The following is a 19185-nucleotide window of genomic DNA, read 5'->3' as shown; positions in this document are numbered from 1 at the left end:
ATAAATAATACTGTGTGTATGTATTTCTCGTGTTTGTTTACCCTCTCCTCGAGAGATATTAGGCCAGTCCGTCACTCTGAATTGACCAGCTCCCCGCGAAAGTGTCTCGTGCGCGCGAGATTCGCGCGCGCACACGAGCACGTTCGACCGGCGCTGAGACATCGATGCGTATAATACAAGTTGAAGTCTGCAAATCAGACCGTTTATTATTATTATTATTATTATTACTATTATTATATATATATATATATATATATATATATATATATATATATAACGCGAATCAATCGTGAGAAAAATGGTCGTTATTTAATGATCGCGCGTAGCGAAATAAGAAACGCTCTCAAAGAACGTCGCGCGCGAAACGTCTCTCTCGCGAGACGGCCGTTTATCACCTCGGGAAACGATTTCCCGGTTAACAACACACACAGAGAGGAGGACGACGGTGACGACGGCCCGATCTTTGAGAGCATTTTTTTCGGTGTCTGAAGATCACAGCACGCGTTTCAGCGCGTTCCACTGCACTTAATTAGACCGTTTCTTTTTTCTTTTCTTTTTTTTTTTTTCACGTAGGAAGTATGAACAGAAAAGCCGCGCGTGCGCAGAAAGAGTCTCCGCCACCGTTTCCGAAGTATCCCACCAATCTTTTCGTCGACGATCGGCGCGGAAGGCAATTTTTTTAAAAGCGTATAGACAAACGTCTCCTCTCGCGCGACCGTCGATCTCGCGCGCCCCTTCGGAACGAGGTATTCTCGTTCGCCGAGACAGTGAAATCCGTTTTTTTCTACTTCGTTGTGTTAACGTCTTCGGAAGCGGACCGCCAGAACAATTTCGGTAATTAATCTCTCCGCGTGTGTGACCAAGGAAACGTTCATCTTCCTATTCCCTAATCGTTAATTGTGCTAATTGGCTCGTTTCCTATATAAAACTGTCTGCGCACCGTCGGTGGCACAACGCGTGGCGCTCAACTTGTATGTGTGTGTGTGTGTGTCGAGGAATGATTTTACTTAAAAGAATTTATTTTCAAATATGGTGTGTGTGTGTGTGTGTGTGTGTGTAAAAAATACTGCGGAAGATTAGAAATCGGGTTTTAAGTGTCTAAAAAATAAATAAATAAATGTGTGTACAATATACATACATGTCGATCTTAAAAAATAAAATGTTTCTCCGCTAAGATTTAAGAATGTACAATACATATCGGAAAGACATCTCGGTACGTAACTGTACCGTCAACTAATCTTCGGTTTTTTTCTTTTTCTTTACAATACATTCGCGCGCTCGAGGAGGGGGCGAGTTCACCCCCGCGAGAAAACAACGCTCGCACAATGTAATAATATTTTTTAAATACGCGCTTAGAGCAATAAAATGTATTTCAAAATTCTTGTTCCGTTTCTCGCGATCCGCCTCGATGAGAGAGAGAACCGAACGAGACCCCACAGCTGTGTGTTTTTCGCGAAAGTGATTCCGTCCGTCTTTTTTTTTCTTTTTTTTTTTTTTTTTGGTTTTTTTTAACTTTTTTGTTTGTTTTTACTCTATCGATCGATTGTCCTCGCAAAATTCTCTGACACTCGGATGCGTCATCATATCGTCACAGCGCATGGAACGTGTCGCCGATAGATCCGCTTGTCCCATTTATTTCCCTGCCCGATCGACAGCAGCGGGCAAAAGGAACAAATAGGACAAGGGAATCAATCGGCCGCGACGTCTCTCGCTCCTTCCACACACTCGCCTCACGAGACATATCGATGTAACAGAATATACAAGAGGCGGTTGTACCGGGACAACACACACAATCGACACGACCGTCGATGAACGATACGTGTCCCGATAGAATCGTCCTCTTTCCCTCCCCCTCTTTCTCTCTTCCTCTCTTTCACCCCTCTCTCCTCTACAGCGGCTTGTCCGAAGACGCAACAATGATCGTTACACCCATTCATTTTCAAGAGAATGGAATTTCGCGCCGATCGGCTTCCAGCTTCCACCGAAACTCCTCTTCGAGATCGAGAGGAGATGGGCGTGGCGTCTCGCCGACGCTCGATAGATTTTTTTTTTTTTTTTTTTTTTTTGACGCCGGGATAGATTTCCGCGAGTCGATTTGTTTGTTTTTTTTTTTTTTGTCTATAATAGTACAATTTTTAAAATCTCCATCTTGTACGCGCCGCGGCTATTCCAGCGACAACTCAGAAGAGCGTCGGCGAGACAAACGAGCTCCTTCTCCGCGGCGGAGTGCCGGCGGAAGCGCTTGCAGCTTCATCCCATGGGTCCCCGATATCCCGGCGTCCAGGGCAACCCGTAGCCGAAGCAGGACGCGAACAGGTGCTCATAGAGCAGATACGGCAACGGGAGCGGCGGTGGCGGCGGTCGCATTTGCTCCGCGAGTCTTCTCCGCGAGACACTTGCCATCCTCTACAAGGATCTCTTGCCGAGTGTCACGGGCGCCGGGGACTCGAAAAGCATCTCCCTGTGCTTGGTGCGTATGTGCGAGCGCAGAGTGTCGATCCTGCTGTAGGTGGCCGGGCAATACGGGCACAGCGAGCGCTGCGCGGTGTGTATGTGGAAGTGATGCCAACGATTGGTCACCTGCTTTCCGCAGGCGAGGCATTTCCACATCGCCGGGCTGTTAAGCGCTACGGCGAACATGTTGTGATAATTGAAGGGGGATTGATTCGATGAACCTGCAAAACCCAACAAGCAATCTACATGGCTCTCGTGTTCGTTGTTCGCAAAAACTCGACAATCGTCGCGCCCCGGAGAATCCCGAAATCTCCTCAGATCGTAAGAGAGTCTACGGGACGCAGAGAGTCTTCGCAAGGGATCTTTGATGTTGAATCACTTCGCGGTCGGTCACGAGCGTTAAAACAATCTCCGGATTCGGAAAATCCGAAGGGTCACGACGAGTCCAGGATCTCATCCTGAACTCCTCGACTCTCTCGATTTCTCTCGAGAGATCCTTCGATTTCGGAATCGCCGAGATTTCTTTTTGTTTTTGTTTTTGTTTTTTTTTTTTTTTTTTTTGGAATCGGCGTCACAAATCCTGAAATTTTTACGAGACGTCGAAATCCTTGGACCCTTCGGTGCGATGGGTGGTTTTGTGTGGTTTTTTTTTCTCTTTATGGAATGCGGAATCTCGTGTCTCAAGAGGTGCCCTTGAACGATCCGAGCGAACTTCGCGAATTTATTGGACCCTTCAAGGACACGCACGGAAGAACGGAGAGGGGAAAAAAAAAGAAACAGAACAAAAGTGACGTTACAAGGCAAGGCAGAGTGAGTCGAATTGGAAGTGTCTTGGTCACATGTGTAAAGTGTGTCCACACGCACACAATCGCCATTCACCTTCTCGCTCATAATTGCCGCGCAAGCATAGACACATATTTCACAAGCATCCTGCGTATATAGATGTGTATGTATATATATATATACTCACGTTCTCTCTCGACGCCGCCGTGGAAGGAAGATGACAAGCACATCGAGAGGAAAAAATAATGCCTGAGGATCAGACGCTATTCTTACCTCTCTCTCTCTCGTCGCAGGATTCTCCTCGAGTTTCTAAAATAAATGACGAATAAGGAACGAAGTTCCCGCTGCTGTTCGAATAATCCGCGCCAACGACGAGCAGAAGATCCTATCGCGAAAAAAATTCTTTTTCTCCAGTACCAACATTGAATTTACTTTTCTTTCATTTCGCGGCAACTTCTAAACCCCCGTTTCAAGTCTCTCGGTTAATTGGCACGCGATTTTGTAATTTATGCAGAGACTTTTCGATTTGTCGTTTCTAATTTTTGTAAATTGCCGAAAATAATTGTTGAGACGCTAATTACCGCGTATAAATAATGTGGAAAAATATTCGATTTAAAACATCACGCAATTTATATTCTACACATCCTGCGCCAAGGCTCGTGTTTTTACACCTTACTGGATTGTTCGCAAAAGAGGGAAACACACGTGTGCGCATTCGCTCCTGATCCACGCGAATATAAAGAAGAAGAAACAAGAAATATACTTCCGAACAAAATTATTCCGCACGATTAAACAATTGCGAATGCGGCGAAGACGAAGGAGAAGCTTGTCTCTTAAACAAGATTCCGACACACACACACACACACACACACGGGAATACACGGTGATTGAGTAGCAGTACTGCCGCGCGCTCGAGCGCGCATACTTCAGAATAATCAGGAGTTGATGAAGGCGTTGCGGTGCCGTCAAATACCAGCTTACCCCCCCGAAGGCATGCCACGTATCGATTATCGAAACGCACCTATCCACCAATCCCCTTCCGATAATCCGCATCGTAGTTCACGGCATAGTTGCTCGAAAACGCGGAGAGACGAGAGACACATGACGTGCCGACACACACACACACACACACACACCCTTCCTTTCAACATTTTCCAGAAAAATCGTTTTTCTTGCTAACGCATTTATTTTCTCGTGCATGTACACAACATGTATATATATATATATCTATATATATATATACTATATTACATCTCTGTGTCTTAATAAATGAAACATGAACAATTTCCCAAAGAATCCTCATCGAATCCTCCTTAACTCTAATCGGTCGCGTGTACAACCGTGTACACGCATCAAAGCGTGCGATTTGAATCATATTCCCGTTCGTGAAGTCCATTATTTCGCGCGATTCGGAAATCACCCGCGAATCTTGTCAGATTCGACGCGTTGTGAGAAGAGCAAACGTCTCGCGGGAAGATGATGCAAATCAGAACGTTTGATTGGAATGAAACAGCGCAGCGCTGCGGAAGTTAATTAATTAATTCGTCAAACGAAGATCGATACTCGCGCGTCACTCGAAGAATCCTCGCGCGAAGAGGAGAGTCGAAGCGGAGCTCGCGCTTAGAGAAGTGAAACCGCCGCTTTTTTTTTTTTTTTGAGAAAAAAAAAAAACTTCGCGAGGTTTCCATTTAACTTCAACTTTTCCACTCTTCGTTCGACTTACGCACTACGCGTAACACTTTGCTTCGCGACGGGTCTTTGGCATGTGTGTTTTACCGACGCGATGTTCGTCGACGCGTTACAAAGCGTTACGAAGAGATCCACGATGGAAATACTTCGTGGACCGCGCGTGGAATTGTTTTTTTTTTTTTTTATCTACAATTACGGCTATATCGTGTTTCGCAGTCCGCTAATTCGCGATATATCTCTACGGGGGAAAATCTGATAACGCGAGTCAGTGACAAATCGTGCGCGATATCGCGCGAAAACAAGCTATCTCTGTTTTTCTCCGGTTTTTAAAAATAAAGGCCGTGCTTGCCATTTTTAAAAACAATTTTTCAAATCTCGTCACTTCCCTCGGTGCAAAACACATTCTTAAATACGTGAGAATGACATAAAATTGCGTTAAAAAATTGTTTTTCTCTGTAATTTATTTTTACATTAATTTCTTTCCCGATATAAAAACTGCACGCTTAATATCTGCAAATCAATACAGCTGTTAATTATGAAAACAATTAATCAAAGAATAATTAATATAAAATTACGCGATCGCGTCAGAGACGTGTGTATGTGTTGTGTGTGTATATGTACAGAAAGTTAATTAAATATTAAGTAAAACTGTGAATTCGTAATTAAGCTTGACGAGGATTTAATTGCGTTTCCGTGTGTGCGCAGACGGTTCTCTCCGAGGTAAGGCGTCGTGTATTTAACACACGTTTTAAAATCGAGCATCCAAGTTCGAAGGGATACACCTTCAGGGATGTCCGCAGAAAAAAGGAGAGACGTATTCCCGCGGTGTGAAGCGGGAAACAAGACTAACGTTTATTATTACAAAATTCTAACGGTATTAGAAGTTAATTCGTTCGATCTCGCGCGCCTTTTCGAATGAGAGCAATTGCAGAAACACACATTTTTGAGCGCGATCGCGTTACAACGCGTGGTCATCTTTGGCACCGTGTGGTCATCGCACATCTGTGTGGATCAGTCTTTGTGCAGCGTCACGTCTCCGCAAAGTTACTTACACGCGGAAATCTTTCTGTCGCGCGATTTCCTCGTCAAATGCGATTTGCCGATCGACGGGAAAAGTAATTCGCTCGAACTTACGCGCGAACCTGTTGTCACCGCGGTCGTGTTTTCGCTCACCTTCGTCGTCGTGAGAGACATGTCCTTCTCTCTCGGGACGGAAGGAGGAAAAGGGAGGGAGAAAGAAGAAAGGAGAAAACAAGAGGACGCGTTTGTATCTTTCTCGTGTGTGTGTGTGTGTGTTTGTGTTTGTGTGTGTCTCTCACATCCGCGCGTGTTATTCGCTAGATCCCCAGCTTAAGGTTCGCGGCTTGACGCGTCTGCGACGCGTGCGTGCGTTATTGCGGCGGGTTCGCGTGCTTCGTGCGCGTGTGCGTGAGCAGGGAGTCGCTGCGCGTGTACACCGACGGACAGAACGGGCACGCGTACTTTCCCGGAAAGTGCACGTAATAGTGATTGCGCACGTTCGTCACGACCTTACCGCACAACGAGCACCGCCTCCTCTCGTCGCTGTGACTGTGTCTCTTAAATATCTGTGATATCCGCCAATTTTTCAGCTCTGCAACACAACAACAGAAAACCACAGCGTCAGCAAAGCAGCACCGAAATTATGCCCCGGGCCGAAAAGTTAATCTCCTCTCTCTCTCTCTCTCTCTATCTATCTCACGGCGCCTCGCGAGACGCCGTTGTTTCTCCTCCTCCTTCTTCTCCACCCCCTCGTTGTCATCGCTCTATTTCCGGCTCTGTTTTTTTTTTCGTTTTATCACACGCGTCTTTATTTATTTTTTTTTATTTTTTTTTCTTATCACCCGCAAAATTTGATGCCCCTTGATGCCGAATTGGATGCTCGTGATTGTGGAGAGGGGGGGAAGGTTCGCTCGTTAATTTTTCCCTCTCGTGTTTTTCATCACCCAGGTGGCGCGTGCGTGTGCGTATAAGGATGCGTGACAATCTTTCGGAGGTGGACGAACTTCCGCTCTGTATTGCAAAGACAAAGGACACCAAAACAGATACGTGACGCCAGACACTTGGAACGAAACTTACTTGACTTCAAGGAGGATGGCAAAATCAAAAACACAAAAGGACGAAGACGACATCCGGGATGAGAAACTTCAGAAAGAAAGAAATTCGAGGGTTTCCTCGAAAATCAAAAAAAAAAAAAAGAAAAAAAAAAAAGAACACACACAGAAAAGCGCGGATCTCGAAGATCACAGAAACCAAACACATTTCACTCTTTTCATCGCGAGCGTTGCGTTGGAAACAAAATCACCTCGCAGCTTCGTTAAACATCCGACCTTTTCGCACCTACAAGGAGATTCTACACGCACGGGGAGAGAGCCCATAGACGCGCGCGATTCCATTCCAATTTGGATCGCTCCGTGCATCCTTTCGTCACATCTCCGGGAAGATACGTTCTTGAGGATTCGCATTCACGCGAGAGAACGTCATATCATGATGGAGAAAAGAGAAATACGTGTCGGGGAGATTCGCATCGCGATGACGCGAAAACGAATCGCGACACGAATTTCGGTAAAACTCGGCGGTCTCTCGCGCGAGAAGGAAGACCGCGCGCGTCGCCCTATTCGTCGTAGTCGTAGTTGTCGTCGTCGTCGTCGTCGCCGCAAGAAAAGCACATTTTCACTGTATGCGTCGCGCCGCCGCTACGTGCACATGGGAAAACTCGTACGTACACGAGTTACATACGTCGTATCGACACGCAGTCATAAAATTGAAACCCCGCGACGTGGAGAGAGATCCAAACCGCTCGCGTTTTCTCAAGTCGCTCGTGTGTCGGTCTTGCGCGCGCGCGCGCGTACACACAAACGCACACACTCGAAGATGTAAACCACCTCGCTGCTGCCTCGCGTCGGTTTTCTTTCGCTCCGGCGATTCGACTCGTGGATGTGTGTGTGTGTGTGTGTGTGTCTGTCTGTGTGTGTTCTCGCACGTGACAAATCGAACGTAACGTGAATTTCACGAGTGCGGTCTAACAGTTGCGACGTTATAGGTGGGTTACATCCAGCCGCGCGATAAATTGCTTATCGGCGTAAAAATAGGCGACATTCGCGCGCGCCGAGATAAACACAATAAATCAAGCAAGTTATTCGACAGACTCGCGAATAAGAGATAAGTTTTTTATTTTCAGCGAGTCCGTCAATTTTGTTTAATTAAGCGCGATTTTCCCAATAATCTTCGTCGTTATCACGTTCGCCGAGAGAATACGATTAGCTTACAAATTACTTGTTATAAAAGTGGAAATCAATCCGTCAAAACCAAAAATATTTCGCCGCTCTGCTTAATTTCTAATAAAGCTCGGCTTCACATGATCTCGAAATGAAAACTGATTGACATTTGCCGCACGTTTTCGCAAGCACCAGTTTCATCTCGAATGAAAACTTACGACCTTTCCCAAGGTGTTCGATCAATAATAAAACTTGGTTAAAAACAAAAAAAAAACTCTAAATACTTCGATGTATAGCTTTGAGAAAGGTGCGCGGCAAAAATCGTCAATCGGTCAAGAGAAGGTAATCAGAGAAAACGGGAAAAAAAAAATGCAAAAGTAAATCGTCGTTCGATGAACACCGTGCGGAAACGCCGTGAGAAAAAGGAAGAAAAAATGATCTGGAAGAGAAAAAGAAAGGTAGACGGCCAGAGTTAACACACAATTATGTTTAATCAAAAAATTAGTATGAAATACATTAAATGCACATATAATTAATTCTCCATATTTTTTTTTGTTGTTGTTTATCATTACATCATCCGTATTATCTACATTAGAATTAAAGAAGTGTATAATAATGCAATTGTAAACATAAGAGACTTTATAGGGTTAGAGAATAATCCATATATAAGGGTATAAGAATATAATTGCGATAACAATATAAGAAATAGGAGTGAGAACAAAATTTTCCCCGTGTAACAAAACCGGTTAACGCCTATTTGTATTTTTTTTGTGGTTTTTTTATTTCTTTTTTTTTTTCGTTCCCTCGATCGGCAGCGGTCGAAAAGTTTACAAGACTACAATAATAATCATATCGGTATGTGTGTGTGTGTATGTGTGTGTGTAAAATTGTTGCACAATACGCGCACTTAGCGAAACAGAGAAGCAACGACGCCCTTCTCTTCGCTGAGTTTCGTTTATTGCACGTTTTTGTTTGTTTTTTTTTTTTTTTCAAAGCTAAACAATTGTGGTAACACGAAATTGCTCGAGAAAGATTAGATTATGCTTCCGTCTTTTTAATCATCTCGTTGCATTCAGAAATTTTTTTTTTTTTTGTGTGTTCTCGAACAATCAGGTCAGCGCTACATAAACGAACGTCGTGATAATTGTCGTCGCTTTTTTTTGATCCAAAAAAAAGAAAAAGACATTATCTAAGACGAGACAATCGATACGACAAATAAGATCGAACGGGTTTTGCTCCCGCTTTTCGTCCCGAATGTTCATTATCGGTCGCTTTTATATGACATATATAAAGTAACCTTTGCACAAGCGACGTCTCTGCAGTTGTGTCCGAAAGCTCTTGGAATCTTCGAAACGAATTGACAACAATGAAAAGGAGAGAAACGACCGGAAATAAGGATCTGGAAACTACAAGCGTTCGCTAAGGGAAGGAAAAGAAAGATAAAACGGGGAGAGAGGAGTGGGACCGGGGGCGGATTAGGTGACCCCCGACGTAAAACGGAAAGAAAGAATGACACGTTGACGAAAAGTTTGCGATCACTCTGATTACGAACTTTTCGGAATTTTTTTTTTTCTCTCTCTCTCTCTCTCTCTCTGTCGAAGTTCGCTAAAAACTCGCGTTAGTACGTTTGAGCTTTTTATCTTAGTTTTTGAGCGCGACTGGACGGTGATGCAAATTCTTCTTCGACGTGTGTCAAAAGAGGAGCGAGACAAGTTGAGGGAGAAGAGGAGAGGGGAAGGAGAAAAAAGGAAGAATATTGGTCGCAGTTTGGTTCCTTTTCCTTTTTTTTTTTTTCGCGTGAGAGCGGCACGTGCGAATTCTTTCTCTTCTATATTTCTTGTCTCCGGTTTATTATCTCGCTCTCTGTCACGCGCGCTCGCTCTCGTTTCTCACACACGTTATCACACGGAAAATGCAATGAATAACGATTTTTTTTTCTTCTTTTCGCCGTTCGTTTTCACGTAATGTCGAATCCAATCTCTCGGAGGCTCGCCTTTTAAATAGTGTGTTTAAAAATTTATCCAAAACAATTGGACTCGACGTTACGTGTTGTTATTGGGTTTTTTTGTTTTTTTTTCTTTTTTCTTTTTTTTAAATTCGACATTAACGTTCTATCGCGCCGTGCAAAATCACAACTGTCAATCTGACGAACGCGCGCCGACTTTTACACGCTTTAAGTTTTAATTTTATCGTTTTTACCTTTTTTTTGTTTTAAATAGTAAGTAGAACACTGATCCCCTATATATTGTGTTACAATTTATAATTATTATATAGTTTATTTTCACATCCTCGGAGAAAAATAACAAAATGTATGTATGTATATATATATATGCATGTATATATATATATATATTTATATTGTGTATATGAAGACAGAAATATATACACATATACATATACATATATATATATATATATATGGCCATATATATATATATATATATATATATGGCTCGTGTGTACATATGTGTATCCATAAAGGTTTAATTCGTGATTTGTTGTTGTTGTTGCATATATTAATTAATTATACGAAGAAATATTTTAATATAATAGTACTTTTATGTAGTTTAATAATGTATATAGTTGCGGGAGCGGGGGGCTGTCGCTCGCTGGCGAGAAAACACAAACAGGAAAACGCCTACAAACGCGCCCCTTATATTTTCCTATCAACTAAGCCTAATTCTTAGATAACGCCTATTTAACTACACTCAACGTGTTCACGTGCACAGCCATAGTTTCTTTCTTCACTTTCCTTACACGCTCTCTCTCGATCGCTTAGTTTTTTTTTTTTTTTTTTTTTTTTTTAAATTGTCCTCAATCGCGCCAGCCCGATCTACACCCGATTCGGGGAGAGGAGCGGAGGGAATCGTATCACTGTTTCTCGCCTCGCCCTGTGTGCAGGTGATGCGTCGACGCAATTTGACGTACGTAGCGTCGCGCGCGCGCGCAGTATAGTTATACACGCGACGTTAGTTTTGAGCAAAAGGATTCTTTTTTTTTGGAGGCGTTTGTTTTTCAAGCGGATCTCTCTTCGAAGGATCACAAGCTGCACACCGTCGAAAAATAAAAAAACTCAAGTAATATAACAACTTATAATAACAATAACCGAGGAGAAATAACAATTGCGAAAGTTTTGAGAGAAATTGCTAAAGCCCCCCCCCTTCTCTCTCTCTCTCTGTTTCTCCTCCAGAACACGATAAAAACAGGGAACGAATAATTTTTTTTCTTTTTTTTTGAGAAATTAAATCTATTTAAGTACTTGGATATTTGTGTATGCAACTGTACGCAGTGATACTGATTGCTCCCACTGTGTCCCAAACTGTGTCGGCACGCGTATTTGCAACTAATTGACGGGCGTCATCCATCCGCGTTGCGTCGAGTCATCGCATTCCGCGGGGAATTTCCTGAAATTCGATCGTCGTTGCTTAAATCACGCCGCGCGCGCGCACCGATTCGAATCGAGTGAGGTTTGCCGGACGCGACGATATGAGGATTATTTTTTTTTTATTTTAGTTTTTTTTTTTTTTTTTTGTCAGAAAGAGAAACATCGTCCATTCGTTCGAACCGCATCCGCTCGTTGCCGCCGCTTGAAAGTAAACTCGGAGAAAACGCAACGCTTTGAACCGTAGCGCGCGACAGCACCCACGCTCCCCGTTTTTTATTTTTTACTATCGCAATATTGCACGATTATTTTATTATTATTATTATTATTATTATTATTATTATTATTCATCATTAAATTCATTTTCAATTTCAATAAAGGTGTTAGCACCAATCTATTATATCACAATGATTTCACTCCACACCACGCAGTAAACATAAATACCTATATGTAGTAATATTTAATAGTAATATATTATTATTATTATATTATTTATTATTATTTATTATTTATTATTATTATTATTATTATTATTATTATATAGTGTAATAGAGAAGTAATAGTAGTAGTTAGTGTAATTTTTCCATTTAATAATAATAAAAGTTTCGATATAACAGCCAGATGATCCGCGGGCAGAAGGGCGGGAGGAGATGGTGTTCGTCGCGCGAGATACTTTTGCACGTCGAACACTTCTCCCCTTTTCCCCCGCTCTCCTCCCTCCTAGCGTATCTCCTCATCTTCCGATGTTCTATCATATATTGGATTGGATGTATCTGCAGATAAAAGAGACTTCTCTTCTTCCCCCCTCCCTCCCTCATCACTTCTTTTCCTCGACTCACTTACGACAAACCGTAATTTTCTCTCTTAACTACGCTTTAATTAACTATGCGTTACTAATCACATACAAATAGTTTTTTTTTTTTTTTTTAGTGCACATCTAGAGCCTGTGAAAGAGTTTCCTTCGCTTTACGTTAGGAAAAGATACACATTCATAGAACACGACATTTGGTTGAACATTGAGGATTAATTCGTTTAATTTTTGTGTTTTGTTTTTTTTTCTTGCAATTCTTACGATTACTTGTTTTTTTCTCTCTGTCTCTCGTCGTTCCCGACGAGAAAAAACATCAGCCGCGTCCACACACGTTCCGTATGTTTGTTAATATTTCTAACAATATTTTTGCTATTTCGAAGCACCCTGTGTGTGTGTGTGTGTGTGTGTGTGTGTGTGTGTGTGTGTGTGTGTGTGTGTNTGTGTGTGTGTGTGTGTGTGTGTGTGTGTGTGTGTGTGTGTGTGTGTGTATGTATGTATGTATGTATGTATGTATGTGTGTACGTTACGTGAGACGTTCCAGTCCCGCGATTTCGTCCGACGAAAAACGAAATCACGAGAGTGCAAACTCCCGCCCGCCCGTCCGTCCGCGGAAAAACGAAAAGAACGGAGTTTCGGCGCGCTCGTACATTATATACTATCGCCACATACACATACGATAGTGTACAGCCGGGATAAAAAGGAGCCTGGACGCACAAAAGTCAGCGAGGATCTTACGAGGAAGAAGAAGAAGAAGGACGAGGAAAAAAGAAGACTCTTTATAGAAATGTCTTGTTCGTTTTCTCACGGGCGTCACGCCACGCGCCGCTCCTCTTCTTCCCAGAGAAAATAAACTTTCCGCCGCCAAAAAGGTTATTGCCTTCGCGCGCTTCCATAACGCCGTTATCGTCGCGACGAGCTCTCGCGGTATCGACGGCGAGATTCTCGAAAAAGACGAAACCTTCTTTTCCGAGTATCTCGTCGTCGTCGTCGTCGCGTACGCGCGCGCGCGCGCGCACACACACACACACACACCTTCGACTCGCGTAGACCAAAAAAGAAAACCTGCTCCAGCGCGGCTAGGCTTTTCGCTCGCGAAAACGAAATACGACGTCTCGTCGCGTCGAATAACGGCGACACCTAATCCCGACGGACAGTTATTAATAAATAATAAATCACACCGCTCGCGCGCGAGATTATGTCGGAGGGAGAAGAGGGGGAAGAGGCGAATGGCCTCGAATTTAGAACGGAATTGAATCTTTCAAATCGAAAACGACGACGTGTTTGTGCCGAAACGCAAACCGAACGAATAATTCAAGGCGCAAAGAGACCGAAATCGATTTTAAAATTTAACGTATCCAGAGACGACGTCTCTCCAGAGACGATTCATCAGAATTATCATCCATCGTCAAGTCTTTGTTGATTGTTAATACCCTCACTCCCCACTCCCGTATTTTATAATAAATTTGTCGTCGCGACGGGAGCTGCTTAAGCGAGGACTCGAGACTCGAATCGTTTATATTAAATCGCGCGCTTCGAGTTTCAGCTTTTCATCGGAGAATTCATTTTGTTCTCGCTCCGCGATAAAAAACTCTCGCGTCACTTGTACACAGTTTCCATTGTTGTTTGCGACTTGCGTCGGCATTGTGCGAGTTTCCTCCAGTCGTCGACTTTTCCGGCGCATTACGAGACGAGACAAGAGAGAGAGAGAGAGAGAGAGAGAGAGAGGAAAACATTTGCATCGCGATACGCGCTTATCATAATATACAAGCGAGTGACAAAAATTTTTTTTAATGAGAAAAATCGCGCAATAAGTAACAAAAGCGCCAACACACATTCGAAACTACTCGTGTAGTCTCTCTTCCATTTGAAGGTCTTCGCCGCTAAACACACGTGACACCAAATTCGAAAGAGAGCGAATTTATTAACTCGTTAACACACAATTCGTTGCACAATTTCAAAGGCGTTTCTTCGACGACTCGTCGCTTCGCGCTCTGAAAAATTCGTATCGCTATCCGGTCGAATTATCATTTCACTCGGAAATCCTGCACGACACGAAATCTTCACCTCCTCCTTCTTCTCCTTCTCCGTCAGCGCGGATTTAAATATCCTCCGAGCCGCGGGTTTTAAAAAATTTGGCCAGAGATATTTAAATTCTCGCGCGACAGGGTGAATGGATGGATGGGAGGAAGGGAGGATGAAAGAGCCGCGGCGAGAGCAAAGGGAAAAGTGGAAATCATAAAGCAAATCGCGCGTCGGCGTGTTGCCGTGTATGTATGAAGCGCGAATAAATTAGTCCGCACGCGATAATGCGCCGCACACAAGAGATGGAAAGTCGCGCGTGATGGCGGTAACGAAAAAACGACGGCGTATGAAAAAAAAAAAAAAAAAACACCCTCCTTTTCCTCTCAGCCTCTCGGTAAGGGGGTGTTGCTTTTCGCGCGTATACACGCACGGAAAGAGAGAAGAGGAGAAAAAAGGGGGAACGTCGCGATTCGACGACGCGGGAGAAAAGTTCATTCATCTGGGGGGTTTCGATGCGCAGACGGAACAATTCGCGCCGATTACGTTCGACGGCAACTTCGCGTTTTTTCCCTGATTTTGCGCGCGCGCGTGTATTCGCTTTCCAGGCGGATCGCGACGCGGTGTATATGTATCCACCGCGTATGCATCTCTCCGGTATTTTTCAAATAACACCGCCCGCGGCTCTCCCGTCGCGAAAAATCTGCAGTATGTTAAAATAAATTCACCAACGTGAAGAGCGAGAAACAATGGCTAAGCCGTAATACGAGTGTTTATTCCGCGCGAGGAACACATGTACGCGTATCCACGAGAGAGATAAAACTATCCGGCTTTTGTCGTGAAATGAAAAAGAAAAGAAAAAAAAAAACAACGGGAGTGAACTGAACACGCGTTAATTATCCACCAATCGATACGAAATTATTATGTTTGTTAGCTCGGTGCTTTCCGAATATTTGGCAAACACGGGCGCGGTTGATTCCGCTCTGCGGGGATCAGGGCGTTGCATTTTATCCCGCTGCAGTTATCTAATCGCGACGGGAGAAAGAGCAGAGCTTTCTTCAGATTCGGGAGGCGGGATGTTGAGAAACTGAAAGTGTGTTGAATTTATCGGGAGCTGTACACGTGTAGCTCAAGACGAGATTGTTCTTCTCCCGATCTCTGCGAAACTTTCTCGTGTGATAAAAAAAACAACGGCGATTACGTCGAAGAGAAATGACGTGAATGTTAAATATATCTAAAACTTTTCCACGCGCGAGAAAAGATTCCGATCTAATGAGGAAGTCCGAAAAATACCGGTTCGCAATTGCGTTACCGCGATGCTCGCTGTTAAAACCGCGCGATTTGCTTGCGCGTTTGGTTCTCTCTCTCTCTCTCTCTCTCTCTCTCTCGCACAATCAGCTATTTATCCGCGCATGATTGAAATACGTAACATGCCAAACATTGCGCTCCGGCGTGCACGGAGCAGCAGCGAGCGGCGCTCCCGATCATTTCGAGCGCCGGTTGTCGATCGATAGAACGCGCGAAAGCGCACGCCGAGGCATGTGTAATGAAATAACGAAGTATTACCCGAACCACTCCGACGGGAAGGGGAAGAATTCCGAAATGGTTGAAGCTTCATCCTCTTCGCACATTTTTTCCAAAACGTGAGAAAAACAATTTGATTTCCAAATCTTTTTGAATTTTTCCTAAACAACGCGACCTAATTTTTATTCAATCGCGATCGATTTCATGTTTTTTTGAAAACACGCCCAACTACTACTCGTCGTCGGAGAGGGTTAAAAATCTCAATTTCGCAGTACAACAATCCGAACTTTCGAGTGCCGAGAAAACACGCGACGAATTTTTTTTTACTCTCGACGATAAAACTATCGACTTTGCACAGAACAAACAATCGAAATAACGACGCGGTGAAAGGTATACGCGAAAAAATATTACGTCGTCCCTCACAACAAGCACTCGGGGGTCGTCCCGAAGTGTTTGACGCTCGGAAGGACACTTGAAAAACTTGAAAGGGAATATCGCGAATTTGCGGACGAAGTTTTGCGAGTTAAAAATCGGGTTAGCGTCGGAGCGGGAAATCGTTTCTATCGGCGTATCGCGTATCATCGTTCGCCGCAAAACGATCGTTCCGCGCGTGTAAAGGCCGGACAATTAGATTGCCATTGTGCGACGGCTGTCGGGACGCTTTGTACGATTGCGGCTACGTGACAGTTTGCGTACGGACAATTTCGGAAATTGACAGCAGCCGTGACCCATTATGCGCGCGGGACCGCGCGCGCGTAAATACGAGAGACGGAAAAGTCACACGCGCGTTTCACCAGAGAGTCGTTGGAGCAATAAATAGCACAGCCATTGTAAACAACACATGTAACTATTGTTCGGGTAAACAACATCACGCGTTTGGAAAATCAAGCGTTTATTATCGACGTCACACGCGCGGTTATTGCCGCTTTTAACGCGCTAAATGCAGCTTGTCACAATTAGCGGAATTATATGCGGCGCGATTAATTATTTACTTTTTCTCTATATAATAATAACAATATATCGTTTCTCGTTTGCAATAAAATTCAATTTGTTATTTATTAACAATCTTCGCGAATAAAACATTGGCGCAAATTTGAGATTGAAACGCAAAAAGTCTGAAAATTCGAGCGCGCGAATTAAGGAGCAAAGTAACTGGCAAAAATAACGAGCGGATTTTAATGTGACGTGATAGCGAGACTTTTCTATCGATCCGCGTGCGATAAGCGCGAGATATCCCCGCGACTTTCGGGGAGAATTGCGAGAATGTGAACCGGCGCTGAAAAAGAACGAACCAGAAGGGGGTAATTTCGTTCTTGCTCGCGAATGACTGATAAAAACGGAAGTTTCCCTCTTCTCACGGGTGGAGCTCCGAACCGTTCGTCCGGGCGCAACTGCATGTCTAATGGCGACGACGAAAGAGAAGCGGCACACGACGGGATTGACTTTCGCAATATTAGGATGAAAGATGAAAAGCAAACTTTCGTCCTAATATTGCGAAAGTCAACCCCGGCGTTAAACTTGGCCGCGGTCAACCAATTAAGTGCGACCGCGCGCGCGGCGCGGGTTCGTTCGTCTGACTTGTGAACCAGGCCGGGTCATAATTTCGCGCGCACGATGGGAACATCGATCTCCCGGACTCGAGGGCTCGAGAGAGCTTCCTCTCTTGCCCTAGCTAGCGTTCTCGTTCCCTCCTCCTCTCGTCGGAGGGCGGCCCGCAATGCACCGCGTGCACAGCAGGGGCGGCGAGCGGGTGTGCGCGACCGAGAGAGCCTCCGGCATCAAGAGATTAGAGCGAGCGAGTAACTGAGTGAGTGAGTGAGTGAGAGGAAGAGGAATAGAGGGTAAGGGAGAGACACGTGTGCGCACGGGTGCGCATACGCGGCTGAAATCCGCGCCGTCTGTAGCCGCGCCGTTCATCGTTTATCCGAGTTTGACGTATCGAGAACGAGCATCGTGGAAACATGCGGAAAAATATCGCGCTGACGTTTCGCCGCAGGGGCTCTCAAACGGCGGGGCCTCCCATCACCGGAAGCCCCGCGGATGGAGTCGATAAAAATTTACACCCAAATTATTACGCGCGACACACACGTACTCTCGCGGTCGGTCACACGAACTCCGACCGAAAGCTCGCGAATACATCAACAATTTTTTTGTTTTGTTTCAGGCATAAGACAACAAATATTCCCCCTTGTCGTCGGGAGAACACTAAACACTTTAATTTCAATAATCAATAAATTTCGAAATATAAATTTTTTTTTACCTACGCGCGAAAGCATATATTGACGCACATCAACGATTTTGAAACTTAACCGGAAACACGATTTAGAAGAATATTTATCACATCTCGTTCGAATTTCGATAATTCGTTTGCGTGCGAAAACAACACGAATGTGGTCGCGTAAAAATTCACCGAGTGAGAGTCAATTGTTTCCCCAACAGAGGATCGACGTTATCGCCCGTCGTCTCACACACAGGTTTGAAAACCCCTCCCGCCGATCTTCTTCGCACAGAGGACGGAATCTCGTCGAGCAAATCGGCACATTCGGCTCGTAAAAGTTCTTTTCCTGCAGTGTCTTCCCCTTCAGACACCAACTCCGCTTGTTTTTCGCGCGTCGTCTCTTCTCCCGCGATCGCGCGGGCTTTACTTTCGACCCGGAAGAAGCGAACTCGGCCGAGTTTCCGAAGAGAGACGGACATTTTTCACATATATATATAAGGAACGTTAACGTATATCCGAAAGCTAAGAGGCTGGAGAACGCTCTTGCGAACTTTCGCGGCGATACGTTCTCGCGACAACAAAATCCGGATGTTCTTTTGAACGCGCGCGCACACCGACGCCGTACCGCGATTCGTCATCTGTGTAACGTCGTAACACGAGAGAGAAACGAAGAAAACAAACTAGAAGGAAAAAAAAAACAAGTTGGAAAAATAAACGAGGCGAAGGGAGAAAGAAGAGAACTTCGATCGGTGTGTGATCTGTCAGCCAAGGAGGTAGACCTGCAAAGTGGTATCTTATAACGCAATATATATATTATATATGTATATATATATATATATTCAACCCACCCTGTATCAATAAATAAAATCCTTTGCGTGTGTCGCATATATTGCAATATATAAATGTTTGCGCTGTGTATAATATATAAACAGTGAATAACATACATATAAAATCAAATAAAACGATAAAACAAAATAAAATAAATTATCCAATATATTAATTATATATATATATGTACTTAATAAATCTGGAGCAATATATTAATATTTCTGTGATTATATATTATTAT

The 19185-nt window shown here is 44.0% G+C and overlaps 1 protein-coding gene across 2 annotated transcripts in view; it reads right to left on the bottom strand.

Annotated features, from left to right (window-relative positions):
- Positions 1-283: 283 nt before the first annotated feature.
- The window catches only part of LOC109857143 (sex determination protein fruitless), a 60216-nt gene continuing 41314 nt past the window's right edge, over positions 284-19185 (bottom strand). The window contains exon 5 of one of the 2 annotated variants that reach the window (XM_020433192.1): positions 284-2675. In XM_020433192.1, coding sequence (XP_020288781.1) covers positions 2407-2675 — 269 coding nt within the window. In that variant the 3' untranslated portion in view covers positions 284-2406. Of the gene's footprint in view, positions 2676-5030; positions 6539-19185 lie in introns of those variants that run through there. The other variant, XM_020433193.1, reaches the window with a different exon arrangement.

This window comes from Pseudomyrmex gracilis, unplaced genomic scaffold (genome assembly GCF_002006095.1).
Source record: "Pseudomyrmex gracilis isolate BER0280 unplaced genomic scaffold, ASM200609v1 scaffold_147, whole genome shotgun sequence".
Lineage (NCBI taxonomy): Eukaryota > Metazoa > Arthropoda > Insecta > Hymenoptera > Formicidae > Pseudomyrmex > Pseudomyrmex gracilis.
Note: the sequence above shows the minus strand (reverse complement) of the source record. Positions and strands in the feature narration are given on the sequence as shown.